Source organism: Drosophila suzukii, chromosome 2R, assembly GCF_043229965.1.
Source record: "Drosophila suzukii chromosome 2R, CBGP_Dsuzu_IsoJpt1.0, whole genome shotgun sequence".
NCBI classification, from domain to species: Eukaryota; Metazoa; Arthropoda; class Insecta; order Diptera; family Drosophilidae; genus Drosophila; species Drosophila suzukii.
The window spans coordinates 856,316-881,782 of NC_092081.1; the positions used below are offsets into that span (position 1 = coordinate 856,316).

The window sequence follows — 25,467 nt, forward strand, 5'->3', positions numbered from 1 at the left end:
CTGCGCTTTGGAGCGCGGAACAGAGCTTAGACTTAGGCAGTTAAATTTTGGCATTCATATTAAATAAACTGCGGTCGCCCCGCCTAATTAGTACAGTGAACCTTTTGCGTAATTACTTCGGTAATTCGGTCAAGGGGGAATTCGCGTTTCGAGTGGTTTACTCCCCTACAGCTTAGACGCTTTCCGCCGCACCAGCAGCAAACCGCCGAGGCCCAGCGCATCAGCCCGCCGACGCCGCCAGTTCCCGGCGTCGCCTCCCACGCCATTCTGCCAGCGCCACCGGTACCCCGCTACCCCCCGGCGTACATTTTGGTCCTTCGAGCCGGATAAGATAAGTAAAGCTTTTTCGCCTTATTAATTTCCGGTCTGTACGTTTGACTTTCTGTACGATTTGTCCAAAATCCAAGTCCGATTAAATCCGACCATGGCAATTAATAAATTTCTTCGCCATTTTTTTAATTGCATTTGGCCGCTCATCCATACATACATACACATATATAATATCGGGAAAAAAAATCCAAGCTTAGAAAATTTTTTTTGCAAATATAAGCCAAGCGTACAATGAGAATTATTTAATTTCCTGTGTTCTGCCAATTCAGGCCCCCAAAACTTTCCAAGATTTTCTCACAGTATATCCGCAGCCGCTAAAATACTTGCACATATTTTTTCGTTTTTCCAAATGCAGTCCACATACAAATAATTCGAAAACGTCCACCACAACACATACCCCGCCGGCAATAATTATTTAATAAATTTAAAACCTGCGAACATTACATACATACAAATCCACATCTACATACATACAAATATCTACCCTTCAGTTCCAAAAAAAAAGTTTCACTTGTGAATCACCTTGTGAATCCCGTGGGACATGTCATCTTGCACAAGTGAAGAACAAGTGACGCTCCATATAGAAAATTGTATGGGATGTCCGCATTTTCACAAGTGAAAATTCAAATGAAAATTTTTCAAAGTCCCACGGGATTTCACTTGTTCCTTATACTCATTTTTCGTATGGCCTGATCACGTCCCAAGTGAAATCACTTGTGAAAATCAATTTTTTTCCATGAGTTTTCACTTATGAAATAACTGCAAGTGATTGGTCCCAAGTGAAATCACTTGTGATAATCAACATTTTTCCATCAGTTTTCACTTATGAATTCACTTGCAAGTGACAATTCCCAAGTAAAATCACTTGTGAAAGTCAAAACTTTTCCATGAGTTTTCACTTATGAATTCACTTGAAAGTGACACTTCCCAAGTGAAATCACTTGTGAAAATCAGAATTTTTCCAATGAGTTCAATTATGAAAATATAGAATTTAAAATGCATACATATTTAATTTCATTTCAGTTCATTTTAATTACACGGTATTATTTAAATTTTCACAAATTTGATTGTTATTTTTTTTGTTTTTTTGTTTGTTGAGTTTATTTTTTACATTCGTCATAGCTTTCCGCAAACATTTGTCCGGGTCCTCGGAGTCCTTGGCCAACGCTCCTGAAAAAATGTAATGGCATATGTTTAGAAATGCGTTTTACTTGTTTATTTGTATATTTACCTTTAAGAACTCCGTAAAACCCTATACGGGATCGGAGGGACTTCTTCCCGTTGGACCCGTCCAAATTTTTATTTATTTATTTATTTATATCCTAGCGCTACGAGTGCACACTTATAATTATCGCGCTAGTCACATTGAGTTGATATTTTAATTAATATTAATGACTAACATCAAATTTTCGTAGTTTCTTAGTTACAATTATTATTGTTTTTAAAATATATATATATTTTTTTTTTTATTTTTATTTTTTTATTTTATTTTATTTAATTTTTATACTTATGTGTACTGGTATTTCAAAAGATCTTTAACTTTATTGTAAAATTGAGTTGCGCTCCTAATTGTTTTGTATTGGTGCGGTAGATTGTTCCATAGCCGGATACCATTTATGAAAAATTGCCTTCTCGAACACATTGTTTGTATTCGAGGGCATATGTAATTTTTGGTTCTTACAGATGTGGCTGGGGTAAGTTTATTGAAAAGATATTTTGGTTCTCCACTCGTCACTATTTTGTGAAAGAAGATTAAAATTCTGAGATCGATCCAGGAGGTCAAGTTAAGGTCAAGTATTTTATATGTCAGTTCTGATACATGGTCAAAACGTCTTAAGTTAAACACATAAGGGACAACTGAATTAAAGGCTACAGTTAATGTACGCGAATCCCGCGCATCACAACTTCCAAAAATTTCTATGCCGTAAAAGAGAGTGGGCAGGAGGATAACTTTGGCGATTAATAGTCTAACTTCCTCAGTTAGGAACGATTTGGAGAATGAAAATTTTCTCAGCAGAGCATTGTACGCCCTGTCGCTTTGACTATATGGTTGCTCCATGATAAAGTATTGTTAAATGTTATCCCTAGATTAACTGCATTCACTTCATAGCTTATCGGCGTATGGTTTATATATAATTTTTGGAGTGAAAGTCTTTAAAGTAGCTTTTTACCAATTACCAAGCACTTCGATTTTTTAGGATTTATACCCAATCCATTTTCCTTTGCCCATTTTTCAATTAGCCACAACATTTTATTACTTATACGGACACAGTCATGTATTTCAGTTACGGGTCTACTAAATTGTAAATTTAATCATTGACCATCTATGACCATCTTGAACCTCTTTGACAGCGGTTCGCTACCAATTATTTTGGATATTTTCTTTGTCTGCAAATAGAAATAAAAAAGAAACATAGAAATGCAAAAACAAGTCGGCCTTGCTCGATACTTACGTAAAAACCGATGAGCTCCGGGGCAAGGAATTTTCAAACTCATCTAGTTCCTCTTCCGTTTTCAACGGAAACGGTACCGCGCCCGTAATCTCCTTGTCTGGAGCGAATGATGCCTTCCAAATCGCGTTGACTTCCGCCACTTTGTCCGCCAAAATGTCGAGCTTCTGCGACATAACAGAGATCTCCCTGCGGGTTTGGCGAAACTCTTCTGAAATTTTAATTTGTATATATTACAAAAAATAAATAAAACATCAAAATAGACTAAAAATAAAAATTTGTGGTCAATGGCGACTTATTTTAAAAATTTAGAGTATGATATATTTTCAAGCAAAACGGCCGAATACTATTTTTAGTGTAAGTAACAGTGTTAATATTAAATAATATTCGTATTTATCGTACTTTAAATTTATAAAATAAATCGCCATTGACGACAAATTTCTAAAAATCAGGGCGATTACTATTTTCAGTGTAGGGTTATAAAACATACCTTTCAACTCTGCCATTTGCCGTTCAGTTGAATCTTTAAAAAAAATAAGAAAAATTAGAAAATTACACAGTAACACAAATTTATTAACTCACTAGAGACCGATGGGGTTTCTGTAAAAAAATAATATTGTATTAATGCAATCACTAAGGATATTGAAACAAGAAAATCAATTTCTTGTGTTTACACTTACCTTCCAAATCAAACTGGACTCGACGCACTTTCGATTCTGGCTGAGACATACAAATTTAAAAATGATTAATATGAACAAAAAAATAATTAAATCAAATATAAGTAAAAAATTAAAAATTAATCAAATTATAAAAAATAAACAAACATAAATGAAAACAAGGAAGAACGCTATAGTCGAGTACCTCGACTATCAGATACCCGTTACTCAAAGGGAAAAGGAGATATGCAAGCAGCAAAGCGAAAATAAAAAGCGGTAGACAGATTTAAGCGTTATGGGCGTTAGAGTGGGCGTGGCAAATTTATTTTTGGATCAATCGATAGGTATTGACGACACCAATACATTTCAGTTCAAATTTTTCATCTAGCATCCAAATTGTGGGCGTCACAGGTTTTCGCGGTTTGTGGGCGTTTAAGTGGGCGTGGCAAACTTTAGGTCAATCGATAGGTATTGATGAGAACAATACATTTCAGTTAAAATTTTCTACCTAGCATCAAAACTGTAGGAGTTTCAGTTTTGGGCGGTTTGTGGGCGTTAGAGTGGGCGTGGCAGTCTACTGAAACAAACTTGCGCTGCGTAAGAAGCTCAGGAATCTGTACGACAAATCTCAATAGCCTAACTCTCATAGTTTCCGAGATCTCAGCGTTCATCCGGACAGACAGACGGACAGACGGACAGACGGACAGACGGTCAGACGGACAGACGGACAGACGGACAGACGGACAGACGGACATGGCTAGATCGACTCGGCTAGTGATCCTGATCAAGAATATATATACTTTATGGGGTCGGAAACGCTTCCTTCTGCCTGTTACATACTTTCCGACGAATCTAGTATACCCTTTTACTCTACGAGTAACGGGTATAATAATAATAAACAGAAAATAAACAACAATTGTTAATAACGAAAATATTAGTAAATAGTTAGAAATAAATTAAATTACAAAAAATAAACAAAAATAAGGGAAAATAATAAGAAAAAAGTTAAATGAACAATAATTGTAAGTAAAGAAAATTAAAAGAATAACAAAAAATAAAATAATACAAGTGCCGTTTTTTTTTTGGTACTCGAACCAAGGTAGGTGAATCTTCGAAAGATATTTAAAGCGCCGTCGCAATAAATATGCCCGATTCATAATAAAATTACGCCTACGGACTAAACACCTCCTTTACAAAAAAAAAAACTAAAAATCCAATTTAAAAAAAAATGCAAACATGGAACTACTACTATTTTTTCTAAATAAGGAATGGCTACCGCTTTTCTCCTAAATTCCATTATTGAAAATCTTTTTATACTAGAAGGCACTTCTAAATTAACTAAATATATACCTAGGCCAGAAGAATTCATTGGCTCAATAAAAAAACTGTCCCTATCTTGCAATTCCCTTCCATTAATAAAAATTTCCCCATCTACCTCTTCAAAAGATTCTATTTGAATTGGAACCTCATCTCCTACAAAACAAAAATTGTCTGGTTGCCTATCACTAAGTGTGCAGTCGTTCATTTTAAGATTTCTGCCTACTAATTTTATTTGTTCTTCTGCTGGGGCTACGTATTTTTCCTCGACTATCTTTTAAATATTTGTTCTAAGATATACGATTTTTTTCTAACACATTTTTTAAGGAGCTGCAAGTCATTCTCAAAGGAGTAAGAAGATCCTGAAACCGGATTTCCGACTTGATAGAATAGTTTCTCTTACATGAAGTAAGCCGTGGACAATGTAAGTCACACTGTTTGCTCCAAATACAATGGGGAAATTTTCAACATATAGATTTAATATTTGTTGAGCATTTTCAATATTATTTCCCCGTTGCTTTCGCGAACAGAGCAGTCTATATGCGCAGTGCAGTAATAAAAATAAATAATACTGGTCATCAAATATTTCAATCTTTAAGAGCTACAATACCAGTGTATAATAAGAACTGCCTAAACTCAGTGCTTTTCCAGTTAGGAAGCTCTAACAATGTCCTCGGCTTTTTTGCAAATTCCCTAGGTATAAAAGTTCGCATTGACATTAATTTAGCGGAAATACTGTTTTGGTTTTGTTTTGAAACTTTATTTATGACTTTGTTATAATAAATTCGTTCAAAAATTTGCGCATTACCCCCAACTCAATAAGATGCATACAATCTAAAGGAACTTGGGTTATCATACGAACACCAAGCGTTTCAAAAGCGGACGGACTATTCAAATAATCTTTGCTGTGGTGGTTTGGATAAATTCTATTCGCAAAGTCTTCATCAGTAATTAACTGACTAGCAACAGTACTGTATGTTAATGTACCATCTACTTTGCGACCAACATGAAGACATTTGGTACTGCCGTGACTGGATGTATGTCCAGGGGTTCCTGTAACAAATGCCCTTGCAGGTGCATCACAAACCACCGCCCTAAGTTCTATATTTACTTTTTTGTGTAAAATTGTAAGTCCGTTTATAAAAAGATCGGAAAATTCACTAGTAAATTTTGACATGTATTGAACACAATTAGATGGCTTATTTTTAGATGAAAAAACTCCAACTGGAAAAACGGGGCACTTATTAATATTATTAACTCGAACTAAAATAGGCCACAATTGTGCACGAGAGCTCTTAGTTAAGGGAAGACCGTCAATATTAACGTCAATGCTTAAAACTTCTGGTAATTCTGCTACCACAGATAATTTTACTAATTGCTTCGACAAGCCAATATGCAAATAGGAACCCCAATCTATTTCCGTAATATCTGGTGTATTCCTGCATTTAAATTTATAAGAAGGCCTTACATTTAAATTTCCTTCATTTAAAATTTTGATTAGATCTATAGCGCAACTACGAGTTGGCTTGTGCTTTATATACCACTGCTTCAACTTAAAATTTAAGTCTCCCTGATCGGACTCAATGTTTTCTATGTCTTCCTGATTAACTTCTACATTATCTTGACCGCCTAATAAATTTTCCTGATCTACATCTAAATTTTCATGAACTTCTAAATTTTCCTTTCTAAGTTTTCCTGATCAGCTTCAATTTCCTCGTGATCCCTAATTTTGTCAATATGTTCGTTCGAATTCTCTTCAACTAACCTTAATCTTTCACGCAACTGATCCCTTTCTCTTGGTAATTTTCAGTTTTAATATTATTATATAATTTAAAAGATTTAATTATATTGTTGTTAAAAATATGTAAATAAAAATGAAAAAAATGAGACATTTACAACAATTATTTAAAATGAAATAATTATTTATTTATTAGTTATAAATAATTATATATTTATTATTTATAAATAAAATATTTATTTATCAATTTATTTATTATAATAAATTGATAAATAAGTAATTATTTATTTTTTTATTAATTTATTAAAATTGTATAAACAATATTTAAATAATTATTCATTTATCAATTTATTTAAATTGAATAAATAATTATTATAGATAAAAACATTTCATTTTAAATAATTGTTGTAAATGTCTCATTTGTTCATTTTTATTTACATATTTTTAACAACAATATGATTAAATCCTTTAAATTATATAATAATATTAAAACTGAAAATTACCAATTAATTTTTGAGATAAACGCAACCAAACATTTTTATTTTATAATCTTTATTTTTTATTAATTATGATATATTCATCTGTGTCCAAAATGAAAGTGATTTTGCTATTCAAAAGAATTATTTAGATTATTGTTAAATAAATTAATTTTAATGTCTGTTTATATAAACAAAATAGATAAAATATTTTAACGATTGCTTTACATTTTTTTTAAAAATGCGCATCGCAAAATCACTATGGTTTTGGGCGTAGCTGTATATTTCACAATTAAAAATTTTGTCTTGCCCGGAAAATGAGAGTTGATTAGCGAAGTTTAATACTAAAATCGTGCACAAATGATTTTTTCTTGTTATGTAATTAGGTCCGTTATGTAATTTCTTTTATCAATCCACTTTCGGCCAATGGAATTCGATTTTTTGGGGTATTTTGTCAAACGCATAAAATAGTTTTTAAAGTAACGTACCTTTAAAGTTAGTTTAATGCACAACGTATGAGACTTAACGTAACACTTACCTGGGTTTATAATTTTAACTTTAAAACACGTTTTAGGTAAGCTGATGCGCACAATTGAAATCGATCCTTCTTTTGCAATCACTCAAACAGAATGCAGATGCACCAAGGCTTCCTCTCACCCCTTTACTTCATTTCTTTTTTTTTCTCTTCGCTGTTGGCGCGTGCCACTGCACTTATACCCTTTCTAGGTGAAATATATCCGACAATGTCATTTTTACTTCTTAAGTAAAAATTCATATTGTATAATACTTTTAAATATTGAAATCAATTTTAACGGGCTAAATTTCTATAACTAAACTAAAAAATTATATTGTAATAAAAATTTATAATAAGTAAACATAACATTATAAGTAAATTCAATTTACTATAATCAAATAATTAACTTTTATAAAACAATATTAGTTGTTTTTTTCGATATACAATAATGCTCCTAAAATATTAGAGCATTCACATGTCGCTGCTCCACGAAAATTTTTCCGCCGAAATCTTAGTCGCTAGCCGAACATAACGGAGAGATGCAAAAAAAATAACGGGCCGGCCGAAATTTGTCTCTGTGAGCGCGGAGTGCAGGCAGATTATAAGGCAAAAGAGAGAGGGAAGCTCCCAATATCTGTCGATCTTTAATGTACGACCGTTTTCGTAGGCAGTCTTTTACGCTGCGCCGACTGCTCTGCTGACGTCAACAGCGGCACAGCGGTTTAGGCACAAAAAAAAAACAAAAAGCTTTTTGCCTTGAGCCATGTCACCGCGTCCCTACTGCAGAACTGAAGGGTACTTACATGTCAATATCTACATACATTTCCATATATACATACATACAAATATCTAAATACATACAAATCTACATGCATTAACATATAATTTTAACTCCACCATCCCTATCCGACTAAATAAAGTTTTCCGTCGGCCATCCGGTTAAAAATAATAAAATAAAAATTACACCAACCGACATTAAAATTTTTTTGGTCATTGTGTTTTATTTACACCCATCAAACTTTTTAGTTTTTTATTTTCCCGTATTTGGTATTTACTCCGTAAAATGTATTTTATCCAGGGAAAACAATACCAGCACTGCATAGCATCCTCCGTCCACCAATTTTGTCGGTTTATTTTAGTATTTTCTCCCTCTGAATATTAAATTTAATTAAAACAGTACTCTAATACTAAATAACCAACAAATAGCACCCTCCGGCCAACAACTTATTGGCATATTTTGGTATTTTTTCTTCATTCAGAAGTTTAAGTAAAGGCGAAATAATACAATTTCTCCACCGGGGACTACATATTTACACACATTTGCTATTTTTCCCCCCAATTTATTTCAAACGCAAAAAAATACCAGCACTAAAAAAAATATACCAAACTAGATCCCAATTACAATATACAAATACCAAAAAGGTTAAATATTATAGTATTATTTCTCCGCGGGTGATATACAAACTCATTACTCACCGTTCCTAATCCGTATCATTGGGTTTAATTTCACAAAGTAAACCAGGTCGGTACTTGCTCCTATTTATATTTCGCCGATCCACTACTTTTTTAGTCGACACCTCGTTCCACTGTTTCACAAGTGGGCCAGGTTTCCTATTTATTCGACATAAACAAAGGCGAGCAGATTGTGACCCAAAAAAGGTCATTTTTTAAATGTCCATTGGATGTGATAACAACAAGTTGTCTATTCCACCTGCCTTAGTTCTAGGCATATCCGTAGATCCGTCCACACCCGAACTAACCGCTAAGTCCTCTTCGTCCCGTGCAAACGTCAAAATGGCACTAACACCTTCCCAAATTGCTCTTAGCAAATTTATTGGAATCTCAGATCGGCTGATTGAGTTTGAATCCAGAACAAACACTCCTTCGCCGATCCCTCCTACTCTGTCCATGCTAAACATCCGCCGCGAAGAAATACGCATGTTATGGGACCGCATCAAGGCAGAATACGATAAATGCACCGGGCGCATAGCAGAAGCCGGAGACAGTGCAGCTGATAGTTTGCCAGTTCTTAAGGCTAAATACAGCTACTGCTATTCTGTTTACGAGAGATGTGGGGCTCAGATCGCGGATATGATAGCCCAGGCTCCCCAAGTTCAAGCTGTTCCTACCCAGACTTACATTTCCTCTGGATGTCGGCTGCCTCCGTGCGATACCGAGGTTTTCACCGGAGACTATCTGCGGTGTCCGACCTTTAGGGATCTGTTTACGGCCATTTATATAAACAATCCAAGGCTGACGCCAGTCGAAAAACTGTTTCACCTTAATGCCAAAACAAGCGGCGATGCACACACGATAGTGTCGAACTCCCCCCTTACTAACGATGGCTTTCGCTCAGCTTGGGCTAACCCAACTGAGCGTTTCGAAAACAAGCGGTTGTTAGTAAATAGCCAATTAAAAATACTTTTCAACGTGCAGTCCGTTAATCAGGAATCTGGGTCAGCTATCCGAGAACTTCAACGCCCCATCCAGGGTTGCCTCACGGCTTTAGAAATTTCCGGAATTCAAACCGAAAATTGGGATTGCCTCTTAGTGTACATGTACTCCTCCAAACTTCCTAAGCTCACGCTATCCTTGTGGATAGCACAACAAGGCAGATATTCCGACGTGGCTGGAGATGATCGCCTTCCTTACGAAGCGTCACTGGACCTTAGAAGCTATAGACGACGTACGGCCGTCAGGCTCGAGGCAATCTCTGCCAAAAACATCCGCCCCCACTGCAGCGCCTCGAAGAATAAATTCTTACGAGACAAGGGTAGCACCCAAGTCAAAAGGATGTGACCTTTGTAAGAAGGAAAACCATCCTGTCTGCACATGTGCACTGTTTCTCCAGATGACGGTCGACGAGTGGTCGGCATATATAAAGAGGAAGCAACTGTGTCTGAACTGCTTCGCACGAAGGCATCAGCTGCGTGATTGTGAAAGCACTCATAGTTGCTTTACGTGCCGCGGCCGCCATCACACCTTACTACACAGAGGCAACCCCTCCCAATTGCTTTTGAATCCCTCCCCGAGACCCAGATCAAGACCAAATACACCAGTTTCCACCTCTTCCGTGTCCACGGACTCTACAGTCCAAAATTACTTCGCGACGGGGTATAGATCCGTCTTCCTTGGCACCGCCATAATTGACATAAGTCACCTGGGGTCGAATTTTAAAGCTCGTGCCTTGATAGATTCAGGATCAGAGGCAACCTTTATTTCTGAGCGGCTGTTCAAATTAATGAAATTGCCTCACCAGGTAATCCGAGCCCAAGAATCAGGCTTAAACCAGACAGTATCCGCTGAATCCAAAAAGCTCTGTCAGTTTACCATCCGTTCTCCGACCAGGCCTGGCTTGCAAATAAACACGACGGCCTATGTTCTTCCCCAATTAGCTGGAAACCTCCCATTTTGTCCGATTCCACAACCGTTTCTATGAGATCTTCCCGAACTACCACTAGCGGATCCAAAGTTCTACTAGAGCGCACAGAAAGATATTCTGGTCGGGGCCGACGTACTGCCATCCATTCTCCTAAGCGGCACCCGGCCGAACATTTGTGGCTCTCTTCTCGGCCAAGAAACCATTTTCGGGTAGATCCTAACAGGACCCGTTCCTGCTCCAAGGGAAAATCAGCTTTCCATTTTTTCCACGCGAGTCCCCCACAAGGTTGACACGTCCCTGGATAGGCTTCTCATACAATTTTGGGAGGGTGAGGATCTGCCAGTAAAAGTGACAAAATCTTCCGATTTGACATGTGAGGAAAAATTTCTCCGGACGACTACGAGAGACGATAACGGCAGGTATGTCGTAAGTCTTCCGTTTCCTGATCCCGAAAACGTAAAATCCGTCCTCGGTCACTCCAGTCCTCCGCGTTGTCGCAGTTCATAAGAACCGAGCAACGCCTAAAGAGGGACAGTCAGCTCAAAACCAAATACGACTCCGTGATTCAAGAGTATCTCGACCTCCATCACATGAAAGAAGTCCGTCCTATCCATAATTCTTCCAGTTATTACCTTCCGCATTCCCAAGCTACGTGTGGTTTTCAATGCCTCCAGCCCTTCAGAGAATGGGGTCAGTTTAAATGATTTCCTTCATGCAGGCCCAGTCTTACACTCCGATCGAACTATCCAGATCCTGAAGTGGCGATATTACCGATACGTCTACAGTGCCGGTATCGAGAAAATGTATCGGCAGATATGGGTAGATCCGAAGCATTCCCCGTTCCAGCGCATCTTATTCCGCAACAACGAGGGGCACATTCGAAATTTCGAATTACAGACTTTTGTAGTCAATTGCGCGCCATACCTGGCCATTCGAGTCCTGCAACAGCTGGCAACTGACGTGCAGCTCAGCCATCCAAGAGCGAGAAACGTCATTCGAAATCATATGTATGTAGACGATGTCCTTTCGGGAGCTGACTCCGCCGAGGACGCTAAGTTCATTGTTCGCGACCTCAGGGTCCGCGGGGTTTCCATTGAGAAAATGGACCTCCAAAGTGATAATCTTCTGACAACCGACTTCCTCGAGATCGACACTGAGAGCACAGCCAAAACTCTCGGCGTACGATAGAAGGCGACGTCCGATGAGTTCTTTTTCGTCCCACCAGATTTAGCAACGGAAATCTCCCACACGAAACGCCAAGTCCTTTCCCAAATTGCCAAGCTGTTTGATCCAGCAGGCTGGCTCGCTCCATTTGTTGTGTGTGCCAAAATCTTTATGCAAGAGATTTGGCTTCAGGATCTAGGTTGGGACGATAATCTTCCAATTGAGCTGTGCAAAAGGTGGAACAGCTTTCTCCAGAGCTATTCGGTCCTAGACCAGGTCAGAATACCCAGATGGGTTTCCTTCCGTCCAGAGTTCCGCGTAGAGCATCACGGATTCTGTGACGCTTCGCAAAAGGCATACGGTGCTGCGATCTATGTGCGCGTAGAAGTGGGCCACAAGACGATGGTGCACTTGCTCACGGCCAAGACGCGTGTGGCGCCAGTCAAAACGGTGTCCCTTCCCAGGCTGGAGCTATGTGGGTCTCTCCTTTTGTCCGAGATGGCCGAAGCCATTCTTCCTAATATGCCGAGGCTGACCTCAAAATTCCATTGTTGGACCGATTCCACGATTGTGCTAGCATGGTTAGCCAAACCAGCGTGCCATTGGACAACGTTCGTTGCCAACAGGGTGACGAAGATCACCGAGTCCACTGAGGCGGCCAATTGGTCGAACGTTCAATCCGAACATAACCAAGCTGATTTGGCTAGTCGAGGAGTTCCCCTTCAAGAGCTGGTGGATAACCCGCTTTGGTGGCATGGACCCACTTGGCTGCAACGTCCACGCGATCATTGGCCCAGCCAGGGAACCGACCTGCCGGTGACTGAGATCGAAAAGCGTGCCGTTAAAGCCCATGTGGCGTCTATGCCGACAGAAGATTTCCTGGATCGCTTTTCCAATTTAGAGAGAGCTTTGCGGGTCCTCGCGAATGTCCATCGATTTGTCCAGCGATGTCGAAGACAATCACCGCTTTCCGGGGTCCGTCTATGGGCCCAGGACGTTGCCGCCACGGAAGAACTCATGACAATTTGCACTCAGCGCAGGTATTTTTCTGAAGAATACCGCTGCTTGAGTCAGTAGCGTCCTGTGCCCGCGGCAAGTTCGATTCTCTCCCTGAACCCCTTTCTAGACAAGAAAGGGCTAATCAAGGCATGCGGCCGCATAAGGGCCTCCGACAGTTTGCGGTATGATGAACGACATCCGATAATCCTGCCGTACGAATGTACACTCTCGCGGCTTCTGGTAAAATTTACGCATCTCATTTCGTTATATGGTGGTAACCAGTTAGTGGTGCGTCTTACCCGGTCCAGATACTGGGTTCCGAGAATAAAGAACTTGGTGAAGGCAGTGGTTAACTCCTGCAAGATCTGCGTTATCCACAAAATGAGATTGCAAGTCCAGATGATGGGAAGTTTTCCAAAAGAGCGAGTGTCTTTTTCCCGTCCGTTCACGTTCTCAGCGATGGACTACGCCGGTCCGTTTGATATAAAAAACAATGAAAAACGCTATAGTCGCGTACCTCGACTATCAGATACCCTTTACTCACCTAATGGGACCAAAGGGAAATGGAGATATGCAAGCAGCAAAGCGAGATTGAAATGCGCCATTAAGTGTTAGAGTGGGCGTGGCAATTTTTTTTTGGATCAATCTATAGGTATTGACGGGACCAAAACATTTCAGTTAAAATTTTTTATCTAGCATGAAAATGGTGGGCGCCACAGGATTGGGCGGTTTGTGGGCGTTAGAGTGGGCGTGCCAAACGTTTTTGGGTTAATCGATAGGTATTGACGAGAACAATACGTTTCAGGTAACATTTTTATTCTAGCATCAAAACTGTAGGAGCCACGGTTTTGGGCGGTTTGCGGGCGTTGGAGTGGGCGTGGCACTGTGCTGAAACAAACTTGCGATGCCTAGTCCCAGTATTGTAGCTTGTATAGTTTCCGAGATCTAAGCGTTCATACGGACAGACGGACGGACGGACAGACGGACAGACGGACATGGCTAGATCGACTCGGCTAGTGATCCTGATCAAGAATATATATACTTTATTGGGTCGGAAACGCTTCCTTCTGCCTGTTACATACTTTCCGACGATTCTAGTATACCCTTTTACTCTACGAGTAACGGGTATAATTATACCGGAAGAGCTCGTCTCATTACAAAAGGGTATGTGTTGGTTTTCGTTTGTTTTTGTACCAAGGCCATCCATCTAGAGCCTATGTCCGACTTAACGAGTGAAAAGTTTCTTGCCGCTTTCGCTCGTTTCGTATCTAGAAGAGGGTGTCCTCGCCAAGTCCAGTCCGACAATGGAAAGACCTTCGTCGGCGCCTCCACCGTGCTTTCCCGAGACTTCCTGCAAGTCGTTAAGGAGTCTGTGACCGATGCGTATAGTCATCAGCAGCTCAGCTGGCAATTCCTTCCTCCTGGGGCACCCCATATGGGAGGCCTATGGGAAGCTGGTGTCAAGAGTTTCAAGACCTTTTTTTACAAGTCCACCGCTACACGAAAGTACACCTTTGAAGTGCTGTCCACGCTCCTAGCGAAAATCGAAGCTTGTCTGAATTCCAGACCGCTATCTTCCATGTCCGAGGATCCAACTGATCTCTTAGCGTTGACACCAGGGCACTTTCTTGTTGGATGACCTCTTCTATCCATAGTGGAACCTGAAGTAAATGGCAACAATTCCGCAATCGATGGAAGGATGAGTACCTTAAGGAGCTCCACAAGCGCAACAAGTGGCAAGTCCCCACAGAAAATCTGCGTGTCGGCGATATGGTCGTTATTAAGGATGACAATTTGCCCTCAAATGAGTAGCAACTCGGACGAATAGACTACGTTTTTCCGGGAGCCGATGGCAAGGTCCGCGTATTCGACATTCGTACGACACGCGGCATTGTCAAACGTCCAGTGACCAAGGAGGTTTTTCTTCCAAGAGAGTTGTCCAAATCTACCTCGTAACGAGCCGCGTTTCTTACACACCTTAGTCCGTAGCCATTATCCACGTCATTGTTAATCAGCCCTTTTTGTTTTTTCCTTATCCACACTCTAAACAGGAAAATGGCTCCCCGTCCACGTAGCGCTCAGGCATTGGATATCAGACGTACGAGAGGTAATCAGTCCTACCGATGCCGAGTCTGCCGCGGAATCCATCCTCTTCGGAAGTGTCAGAGGTTCCTAAAGCTGAGCGCAGAGAAGCGGCTGCGGGCAGTTCTTATAAACAAGTACTGCGCGAACTGTCTCGCACACGAGCACTCCACTGGGAGCTGTCGTAGCGGTGACCGGTGCAGAACACACGCTACTCCACATGCACGAACTTGTTTCCCGGAAAAAGTCCGGCTCCAAGCAACAGCCCGCTTCTCCGCAGCGTTCGCGCCGGCAAGATCCGCCGGCAATATCCGCCAACTCGTCAAACGCTTGCCCCTCTACCGCGCACAGCATCCTCGACACCAGCTCCGTCGCTCGCGGTACTTCTCCAGCGTCATAGCGTCAACGTCCTCCCGACTGCTTTGGTGATCGTCGAGACCGGGGAGTAGACGTTCGACAAAAACCGTGGGCGATGAGAGCATCTGCACGGGACGATTCGGTCAAAGGTCGACGAGGACATCAAGCTGGAGGTGGTCCTCAAGATCGAGCAGAACGTGCGCATCCGCACCCCCAACCGGGCGCTCAGTGAGAGCGCAGTAAAGAAGTTTAAGGAGCTACCGCTTGCGGATGAGAATTTCCATCGGCCAGCCACCATTTCCTTAATCCTGGGCGCGGACGTCTACCCGAAGGTGATACAGCCGGGCCTCCACATGGTCGACGAGGGACTGCCGTAGCCCAGAAGACTGTGTTAGGGTGGATCCTCTCCGGCGCATGTACGCAGGCTTAAGTCGTAGGCGACTGGCCGAGGTTCCGTTTCTTTTTGCAACGCTAGCGATTGCAAGGGGGCGGAATGTTCAGGCCCACTGTCCGGCGAATCTGGACCGGCCCGCTATCCAACTGCACCGCTCTTTCGCTCTCCCACTCTCTCGCGCTCCCGCTCTCCCGCTCTGTTCCCAGCTCCCCTCCGTGAAGTCTCCGCTGCGCTTTGGAGCGCGGAACTGAGCTTAGACTTAGGCAGGTCAATTTTGGCATTTATATTGAATAAACCGCGTTCGCACCCCCGCCTAATTTGTACAGTGAACCTTTTGCGTGATTACTTTTCGGTCAAGGGGTACTTCGCGTTTCGAGTGGTTTTCTCCCCTAAGCTTAGACTCTTTCCGCCGCACCAGCAGCAAACCGCCGAAGCCCAGAGCAGCAGCGCGCCGACGCCGCCAGTTCCCACGCCATTCTACCAGCGCCACCGGTACCCCGCTATCCCCGGCGTAAAATCTTTAATAGATAATTTCTTCCAAGCACTGTTTACATCGATGGAGTCAGTTTCAGTTGTATCCAAATCAAGCGTATAGATCGAATGATGTAATATGTCTTGAAGGTGTAAATTATAACCTGATCCATTGGCTGCAGAAATAATGTTGTATTAGTAAGTAAGTAATTTGCTCTTGTCTATCCCTTTAAACGAACGGGGATTAAAAGACTTATAAACAAGCATTGGCTTTACTTGAAAGTCGCTTGATGCATTACTACACAGCAAAAGTGTAAAACGATCTTTTTGTGCCTTAAAGCCGGGAGCTACTTTTTGGGTATCAACGCAAGGGAAACAAATTGTGGGATGATATAGGTCTTCTGGAACAGCAAGTGCGTCAATTCTAGGTACCGTGTCTTCAGACGGATCTTAAACAAATGCAAGGTTTAATTGTCTATTTAGTGATTTACGTATAAAGCTTACTTGCTTTTAACAGACAATCAACAAATTCATAGATAAAGGTGAAAAGAGAAGTGAGTCAGGGAAAGGGGAACAAGGGCAATCAGCACCCCACCCCGCCTACGAGGAGTGCGATCGATTTTATACGTATTAAAATTGTTGAACAGAACTTCTGAGTCAGATATATCAGGTTTCAGCCAAGTCTCAGTAAAGGTTTAGTACATTAAACTGTTCAGGAGGAACTGATATTTTAAATGAAGATGTGAATGATGGGAAGATGGAAATTCTTGGTGTATAAATTCCAAATCATCTGCAGATGTGGTTTCGGGGGTTAAACGAAACAGAAATAAATGCTTCCTAATGGAACAACCGAGAGTCTCTTTCTTTCCCCACCAGCAATCTCAACATCGTTTGTCTTATTCTCGGGACCAGCTCCTACAGAGCTTACTTATCCTTTGAGCACAGAAAGCTCAGTAGTGTTTGACCCATCAGGCTGTATAGCGGAACCAGGGTCTCCTCCAGAACTTTTGGTAGCCATGGGTACTGCCGGCAGCGAAGTTTTAGACCCCCAATTCAATCCTCTACTCTGCCAATAACTTCAGTACATTTAGGATGTATGACTGTATTGCAAAGCCGACAGTAAATAAAAACGTCAAAAATGTTGAAACACAGAAACACAAAACTTTAAGAGCGCGTAGAGACTGCAAAAGCGAAAGAGCGCGAGAGATTAACTTCGACAGAGCGTGCCCTGCGAAATACGAACAACATATTGATGACAACAGTTTAAATGAAAAGAAATAGATAATTGAACACAAAAAACTGATTCAAACAAAAGCATTCCTGGTTTGTTAGGCTAGGTTAAAAAACAGGACTAATATTCCTAAAAAAAATTGACAAAATCACAGAGCACAAGATATACGCAACCGGTCACAAGCGACGCTAAATCTTCATTACTTAAATGAAGAAAACAATATTTCATGTTACAAGCACATTTTTCTTACTTTTGCCCCACAGCGTATTTGTGTAATAGTATAACGACGATTAGCCAAATAACTTTGCTTAGAAGATAGGTAGGGCAGTAAATAAACTGGTGAACTTTTAGGACTAACTTTATCATAGGTCGTTCGAATAATCAATGTAGAAGTGAAATTTTGGCAATCCTAGGCGTGCCAATAAAGTAATCGACGCCAGGTGGTACGATGGATTGGTGTGAAATCTCGGGAGCAGTCGCTTGGCAGCTTGCATATCTACATCTCGCTCGCACTCCCCTTAGCTATGTAACGGTATCAGATAGTCGCGGCCATCGAGTGTATCGACCTCTTTCGTTCAAATGTGGATTGATGTGCCAAATGATAATAAAAAGGTTTTGAGGCGGTATTTAGTAAATAGTTCTCAGCTACGGGTGAGAAATTCGATTATGGTCAGTACTTACAGGATCGGTAACAATAACGCCTACTAATAGCGGCGTAAGGAGCGGAAATATATTTCCAATGCCGTTAACAATGGCCATCAGCATGCCTGAGTGGTTGGGCGACATGTCGATGATGGTCAGGATGCTACCTATTCCAGACCCGGCGTTTAAGCCAGCATTGATCGTCATCAGAGCTATAGCCAGACTGGTCTGACTGTTGTCCAGAAAGCCAGTTCCGATAAGAATTGCCGCCGGCCCCCAGAACGAGACGGTGTTAATTGCCTTGCGTAGCGTGGTTAAGGACATCCAATGCCGAGACATGGCCACGTCAGCGAAGACTAGGTATATATAGGACATAACCCACATGGCCAGGAAGGGCAAGGCCGAGTAAAGCGCATTGCTTTTGATGTCCATTTTCAGGACGCCGTGCAAGTAGAATGGTGTCTGCAGCTGCATTATGGAATTGGCCCAGCCCTGAGCGCCCCGCACGATCAATAGTGCATAGAAGGGAACGGAAGTCCAGATGGCACGCCATGGGATGGGAATCTTCTGGCCGTGGAAGCCATCGCTCCGCTTCGTTGAACGTTCTATGTGGTCCTGTTCCCGGGCCCCGATCAGCCGATGGCTAGGGGCGTTATTTGCACTGAGTGTCACCCAGAGGAGACACCAAAGCCCACAGGTGCCTGCCGACACGTAGAAAATTCCCGGCCAACCCATGGAGCTGTTTGCTATCAGACCACTGCTGGCCATAGCCAGAACTGACCCGCAGTCGGCCCCTGAGTAAGCAAAGGCGCCCAGCCGGTTGCGATCCTCCGGCGGAGACCACTTGGCCAGGTGCTCGTGAATGCATGGAAAGATTAGACCTTGAAAGAGGCCCTCCACGATGCGTATGGTGCAGAAGGCCTGCCAGCCGCCCCAGGCTACGCAGAAAGGCGTTAGAGCGCTTAGGACGGCCGTTCCCAGCGTTGGGATGAGCAGAACCGCCTTAGCCCCAAAGCGCCGAACCAAAAAACCGGCGGGAAATTGGGTGATGATGTAGCCCCAATAAAAGCAAGACAGGACGTACGACTGCTGCGCTCCTGACCAATCGAACTCCTGCAAATGGTTAGAGGTTACTGACCGACGGAGCGTCTTTCGAATCGCACTCACCGGAAAATTTTCATTGGTGGTCGCTGCATCCGTCATGGCCACTACGCCCACGCTAACGCCGAGCCGTGCTGTGTAATTCACCACGATGGCCAGAAAAAGCAGAAAGGCCTGCAGGTGACGTATGCCAACAACGGGACCTAGATATAAGCGATAGAGAAAATAAGTCTTGAATAGTTTCCAAACAAAAACAAGGAAGAACCCTATAGTCGAGTACCGCGACTATCAGATGCCCGTTACTCACTTTAGGGACCAAAGGGAAATGGAGATATGCAAGCAGCAAAGCGAGATTGAAATACGCCACCTACCCGTGATCTCAATATATGGTTATTTAAGCGTTATGGGCGTAAAAGTGGGCGTGGAAAACTTTTTTTGGATCAATCTATAGGTATGTAAGAGACTAATACATTTAATTTACAATTTTTTATCTAGCATGAAAATTGTGGGTGCCACAGGCCTAGGCGCTTTGTGGGCGTTACTGTGGAAGTGGCATATTCGCGTAACAAACTGCGTACAAGGCTATGGAATCTAAATCTGAAATGTTAATTCTATATCTTTGATAGTTTCCGAGATATCAGCGTTCATATTTGCGATTTTATGAAGTTTGTGGGCGGTTTGTGGGCTTTAAAGTGGGCATTGCAAACTTTTTTTGGGTCAATTTATAGGTATTGATGAGAACAATACATTTCAGTTAAAATTTTTATTTTAGCATCAAAACTGTAGGAGCCGCAGTTTTGGGCGGTTTGTGTGCGATAGAGTGGGCGTGGCACCTTGCTGAAACAAACTTGCGCTGCCTAAGAAGCTCAGGAATCTGCGTGCCAAGTCCCAATAGCGTAGCTCTAATAGCTTCTGATATCTCAGCGTTCATCCGGACGGACAGACAGACGGTCAGACGGACATGGCTAGATCGACTCGGCTAGTGATCCAAAGTGATTCAAAAATAAATTTAAAAATTTTTTTCAATCCGTTGCTTATAATTCTCAACTGGGTTCGTACACCTAGACTCCCTGTCAGAAAGAAAAAATCGAAATAAACTCTCAAAGTGTTTTTTTTTTAAAGTGTCTTGCTCAAACAGTAAGCATTTCTGTTTGCCCCACTTAGGAATCTGTTTTTCCGAGAAACTTTGATTTTAGGAATCTGGCAAATATATCTATATCATATCTTCATATTAAATATGTGTTGACTTTTCTAATAATGACAAGGAAGATCGCTATGGTCGAGTACCTCGACTATCAGATAGCCGTTACTCAGCTAAAGGGACCGAAGGGAGATTGAGATATGCAAGCAGCAAAGTGAGATTGAAATGCGCCACCTACCCGCGATCTCAATATATGGTTATGTGGGCGGCAAACAGATTTAAGCGTTATGGGCGTTTGAGTAAGCGTTGCTAAATTTTTTAGGTCAATCGATAGGTACTACTGACGAGTCTAATACATTTCAGTTAAATTTTTTTTTTTTCATGAAAATTGTGGGCGCCACAGGCTTGGGCGGTTTGTGAGCGTTACAGTGGGCGTGGGATATTCGCGTAACAAACTTGCGTTGCGTACAAGGCTAAGGAATCTAAATCAGAAATATGAATCCAAATCTCTATCTTTGTTAGTTTCCGAGATATTCGCGTTCATACGGACGGACAGTCAGACGGACAGACAGACGGACATAGCTAGATCAACTCGGCTAGTGATCCTGATCAAGAATATATATACTTTATAAGGTCGGAAATGGTCCTGCCTGTTAAATACCTTCCGACGAATCTGGTATACCCCTTTAACGGGTATAAAAATAGTAACGCTTGAGGTCCATTAGATCTACATATGTGTATGTGTTTGTTACCAAAGTAGAGAAGTTAAAAGTACGGAAGTCAATGCTATCATAGACAAAAAAGTAATGGTTATACAAAAATTGTAGTTACCATTGCTTCTTTTAAAATCTACTTTGTTGTCCATACATGCCACGTTGTGAAATCGAAGAATGGTTAAAGAATTGGTAACTTTCTAAAGATTGGTTAAGGAAATTCGACAGAACGATTAGAATAAAAATAATCGCGAATACTTCAGAGAAAGACTTTCTTTGTGAGAATATGCGACTTTCAAAGATGTCCAAAATCTTAAAGTAATATTAGGAAATTTCGATTTCTATCAAAAACAGCAAAGACACTTTGCTACTCCAGTTAAAAAGCATTGCTCCTACTGAACCTAAGCTGCTTTGACACCGGTCTCAACAGTTATTTTGGGACGCTTTCCGCTCCCACGCCAAGCTCTGAAAAGCAGCAAAAGGAAGATGGAGATACACAAGCAGCAAAGCGACATTGTAAAGCGTTACCGTATAAACAAAAACCATTATATTTCAGTAAAAATTAAAATTTGTTTACCAAAAAAACTTTAGGAGCAATAGATTTGGGCGGTTTTGGGGCGAAGCTAAGGAATCTAAATCTGACATCTAAAGTCTCTAGCTCTTTAAGTTTTCGAAACCACAGGGCTCACACAGACATTGCTGGATTGCCTTGACTAGGGATTCTGATCAAGAATATGTATAATATTAGATATTATTATAATATATAATAATATATATTCTTGATAGGCTCGCAAACGCTTCCTTCTACTTGTTACATGCTTTTCCCCGACTACAATGTACACTTTTACTCTACGAGTAAAGGGTATAAGTATAGTTATACATAAATAAACAAGAAAGGAAGTTAATTTCGGCAAGCCGAAGCTTGTATACCTTTGCAGTTATATTTATTAAATTTAAAATACAAAAAATGATATTCCCAATAGTATATATGTCAGAAAACACCAAAGCTATAATTTGTTTCATATAATTTTCCCACCAATTTTCCGATTGTTCCTATGGCAGCTATATGATATAGTCGTCCGATTTTGATAAAATTAAATTCGAAATTCAGAACTAATTAAAAATTTGTATTTCCAAGCGTAGGACGTTATATGTTAAAAAACACGGAAGCTATAAATGTTATTTCCAAGCTTAGAAGGTTATATGTTAAAAAACACCAAAGACATTATTTAAAAAAAATTTTTTTTGCGGGAGCTGTAAGGCATAGTTGTTCGATCTGGCTGGTTCCGACTTATATACTACCTGCAAAAGATATAAGGCTTTTGGGAAAGTTTCAGGCCGATAGCTTTTAAACTGAGAGACTAGTTTGCGTAGAAACGGACGGAGAGACGGGCATAGCTAGTTCGACTCGTCTAGTCATGCTGATCAAGAATATATATACTTTAAGGGGTCGGAATCGTCTCCTTCACTGCGTTGCAAGCTGCTGACTGAAATCAATATACCCTCTGCAAGGGTATAAAAAGACATATCCTAACATGTCTCTTTTTACATAACGACCGTGACAAGTGCTAGGAATTGTAAAATGTGAATTTTTAGACAAAAATTGTACAAATCTGTGACAAACAAAAAAGTTAAAATAAACAAGGAAGAACGCTATAGTCGAGTACCTCGACTATCAAATACCCGTTACTCAGCTAAAGGCACCAAAGGGAAATGGAGTTATGCAAGCAGCAAAGCGAGATTAAAATGCGCCACCTACCGACGGTAGACAGGTTTAAGCGTAATGGGCGTGGAAAATTTCTTTTTAAATCAATCGATACTTATTGACGAGACCAATACATTTCAGTTAAATTTTTTTATCTAGCATAAAAATTGAGGGCGTCACAGGCTTGGGCGGTTTGTGGGCGTTAAAGTGGGCGTGGCAAACTTTTTTTTTTGGTAAATCGATAGGATTTGATTAGAACAATACATTTCAGTTAAAATTTTTATTCTAGCATCAAAACTGTAGGAGCCACAGTTTTGGGCGGTTTGTGGGCATTAAAGTGGGTGTGGCACATTGCTGAAAAAAACTTGCGCTGCGTAAGAAGCTCAGGAATCTGCACGCAAAATCTCAATAGCTCTTATAGTATCCGAGATCTCAGCGTTCATCCGGAGAGACAGACAGACAGACGGACATGGCTAGATCGACTCGGCTAGTAATCCTGATCAAGAATATTGTTCGTACCCAAAGGTACTCAACATGACCACACCCAACAAATCAAGCAGAAGCCAAGTTGGGAACAGTACCAGGCGCTCAGTAGCACCCACTGCATATGAGAATGGCTGATCAGCATATTATATGTCTCACTAACTCACCGTCTCACCGACTCAGTCAGCACATTCTGCAGTGTCTGCCGAGCCAACTACACAAACTGCTACCATAATCAAAACTCCCTGACCTACCTACCTACTTTAGAATATAGCGCACTTCACTAATCATTACACTAAACTTTCGTCTTCCAAGTAGTATATAAACATGTGCCAAATGAAGACAGTTATCAACGCATCTCATAGCTCCGCGGTTCTACTTCCTACCTCTGGGAATAGGGCTCGTAGTACACTATCTCCACTAGCAGCTAACCTACGTTAGCTCAACCTCAACGCAGTTCCGCATCGCCTGTGGTCCGGCAACGCAGTAACCATCGTTACCATTGCCGCGGCGGGATCGTTCTGCCAGCAAAGCGTCCCCGTGCCAGCGACAAGTGCTCATTACCCCCTTGTCCCGCGGTGTGACCCGGAAGTGTCTACTTCGGTTAGGCACAAACATTGGTGACCCCGACGTGATCCTTTAACAACAAAGGATCACACTCAAGCAACCCCCTTCCCACTAAAGGACTCACAGCCTTATCCAGCTTCACAGGATACGCGTCTTCTTTCAGCGTCACAGGAACTTCAGCTTAATCCAGCTTCACAGGATACGCTTCGTCTTCCAGCGTCACAGGAACTTCAGCTTAATCCAGCTTCACAGGATACGCTTCTTCTTCCAGCGTCACAGGAACTTCAGCTTTATTCCAGCTTCACAGGATTCGTTTCTTCTTCCAGCGTCACAGGAACTTCAGCTTCATCCAGCTTCACAGTATTCGCTTCTTCTTCCAGCGTCACAGGAACTTCAGCTTCATCCAGCTTCACAGGATTCGCTTCTTCTTCCAGCGTCACAGTAACTTCAGCTTAATCCAGCTTCACAGGATTCGCTTCTTCTTCCAGCGTCACAGGAACTTCAGCTTCATCCAGCTTCACAGGATACGCTTCTTCTTCCAGCGTCACAGGAACTTCAGCTTCATCCAGCTTCACAGGATACTCAGCTTCATCCAGCTTCGCAGGATACTCAGTTTCATCCAGCTTCACAGGATACTCAGCTTCATCCAGCTTCACAGGATACTCAGCTTCATCCAGCTTCACAAGATTCTTTGTTTCCAAGACACACAATATGTCTACTTCATTCAGTGAGGAAACAAGTCACACAAGAATCGATTTACACAATCGATTACTAGACACCCAAAACGAGCTGCAAGGGAAAATCCAACAGCTCATTCAGAATTATGGCAAGGATTCTGCCGACCGACGCCACCGAGACGGCTATTATTCCGGTAAGCTAAATCAGTTAAACGATCTCTGGCAGCAGTTTTGCGACCTAGATGAAGAAGTCCAGCAAGCGGCATTACCCACTGGAAGTGATTACTCTTCACGATTAGTAGCACTTAAGGAGCTGGTCGAAAAATATCAGAATATCTTTCTGGACAACATGCAGACTGGAAGCGGGCTTCCGAAGGCCCCGAGACGAAAGTCGGCCAACATCATGATCACAACAAGAGATTAAATCACAGGAGATCCGCAATTGACACGGTGATCCGACAGTTGCAGGGAAGATGCAACGAATTGGAGTCATCATTAAAATTAGCCTCGAACGCCCCAACCGTCACCCCAGCCCTACAAAGGCACCTGGATCTCCATTGGGCGTTGCTGAGGCAAGCCCACGACGAATTGGACAGCACACCTGGAGCCGCAGCCCTGGCAGAAGCAGAGCTAGCTCAGTTCCACACATTATACGAGGAATACGAAATGAACCTGCTTCGAGAAAACGACTCGCCAATGAGCCTAAACTTGGCACTTCCGCCAATTAGCATTCCGGAGTTCAACGGCGAGTATCTAGACTGGCCACGGTTCCATGATCTCTTTGTGGAATTGGTACATAATAAACCATATTCGGCCAGTCAAAAACTACATATTCTACAGAGTTCGCTTCGTGGTGAAGCGAGAAACGTCTTGACAG

At 41.7% G+C, this 25,467-nt stretch overlaps 2 protein-coding genes and 1 pseudogene across 7 annotated transcripts in view; 2 read left to right on the forward strand and 1 right to left on the reverse strand.

The window, feature by feature from the left end:
* LOC118877099 (putative inorganic phosphate cotransporter) overlaps positions 1–25,467 on the reverse strand; it is a 128,955-nt gene that overhangs the window by 5,983 nt on the left and 97,505 nt on the right. The window contains exons 3-10 of one of the 6 annotated variants that reach the window (XR_011603722.1): positions 19,371–19,507; positions 18,243–19,316; positions 3,461–3,500; positions 3,363–3,380; positions 3,271–3,303; positions 2,784–2,991; positions 1,562–2,718; positions 1,352–1,500 (exon numbers count right to left, since the gene is read on the reverse strand). Coding sequence is in view for 5 of the 6 variants with exons in the window: in XM_070994856.1 (XP_070850957.1) it covers positions 2,697–2,718; positions 2,784–2,991; positions 3,271–3,303; positions 3,363–3,380; positions 3,461–3,500; positions 18,243–19,316; positions 19,371–19,507 (1,532 nt within the window). In the remaining variant the exon portion in view is untranslated. Of the gene's footprint in view, positions 1–1,349; positions 2,719–2,783; positions 2,992–3,270; positions 3,304–3,362; positions 3,381–3,460; positions 3,501–17,812; positions 18,130–18,242; positions 19,317–19,370; positions 19,508–25,467 lie in introns of those variants that run through there. The other 5 variants (XM_070994856.1, XM_070994857.1, XM_070994858.1 and 2 more) reach the window with 5 other exon arrangements.
* On the forward strand, positions 9,276–12,051 carry LOC136116520 (uncharacterized; annotated as a pseudogene).
* LOC139352183 (uncharacterized) lies at positions 11,947–13,493 on the forward strand. The gene has a single exon (XM_070994859.1). The coding sequence runs from the start codon at positions 12,199–12,201 to the stop codon at positions 13,102–13,104; it is 906 nt and encodes a 301-aa protein (XP_070850960.1). The 5' UTR covers positions 11,947–12,198; the 3' UTR covers positions 13,105–13,493.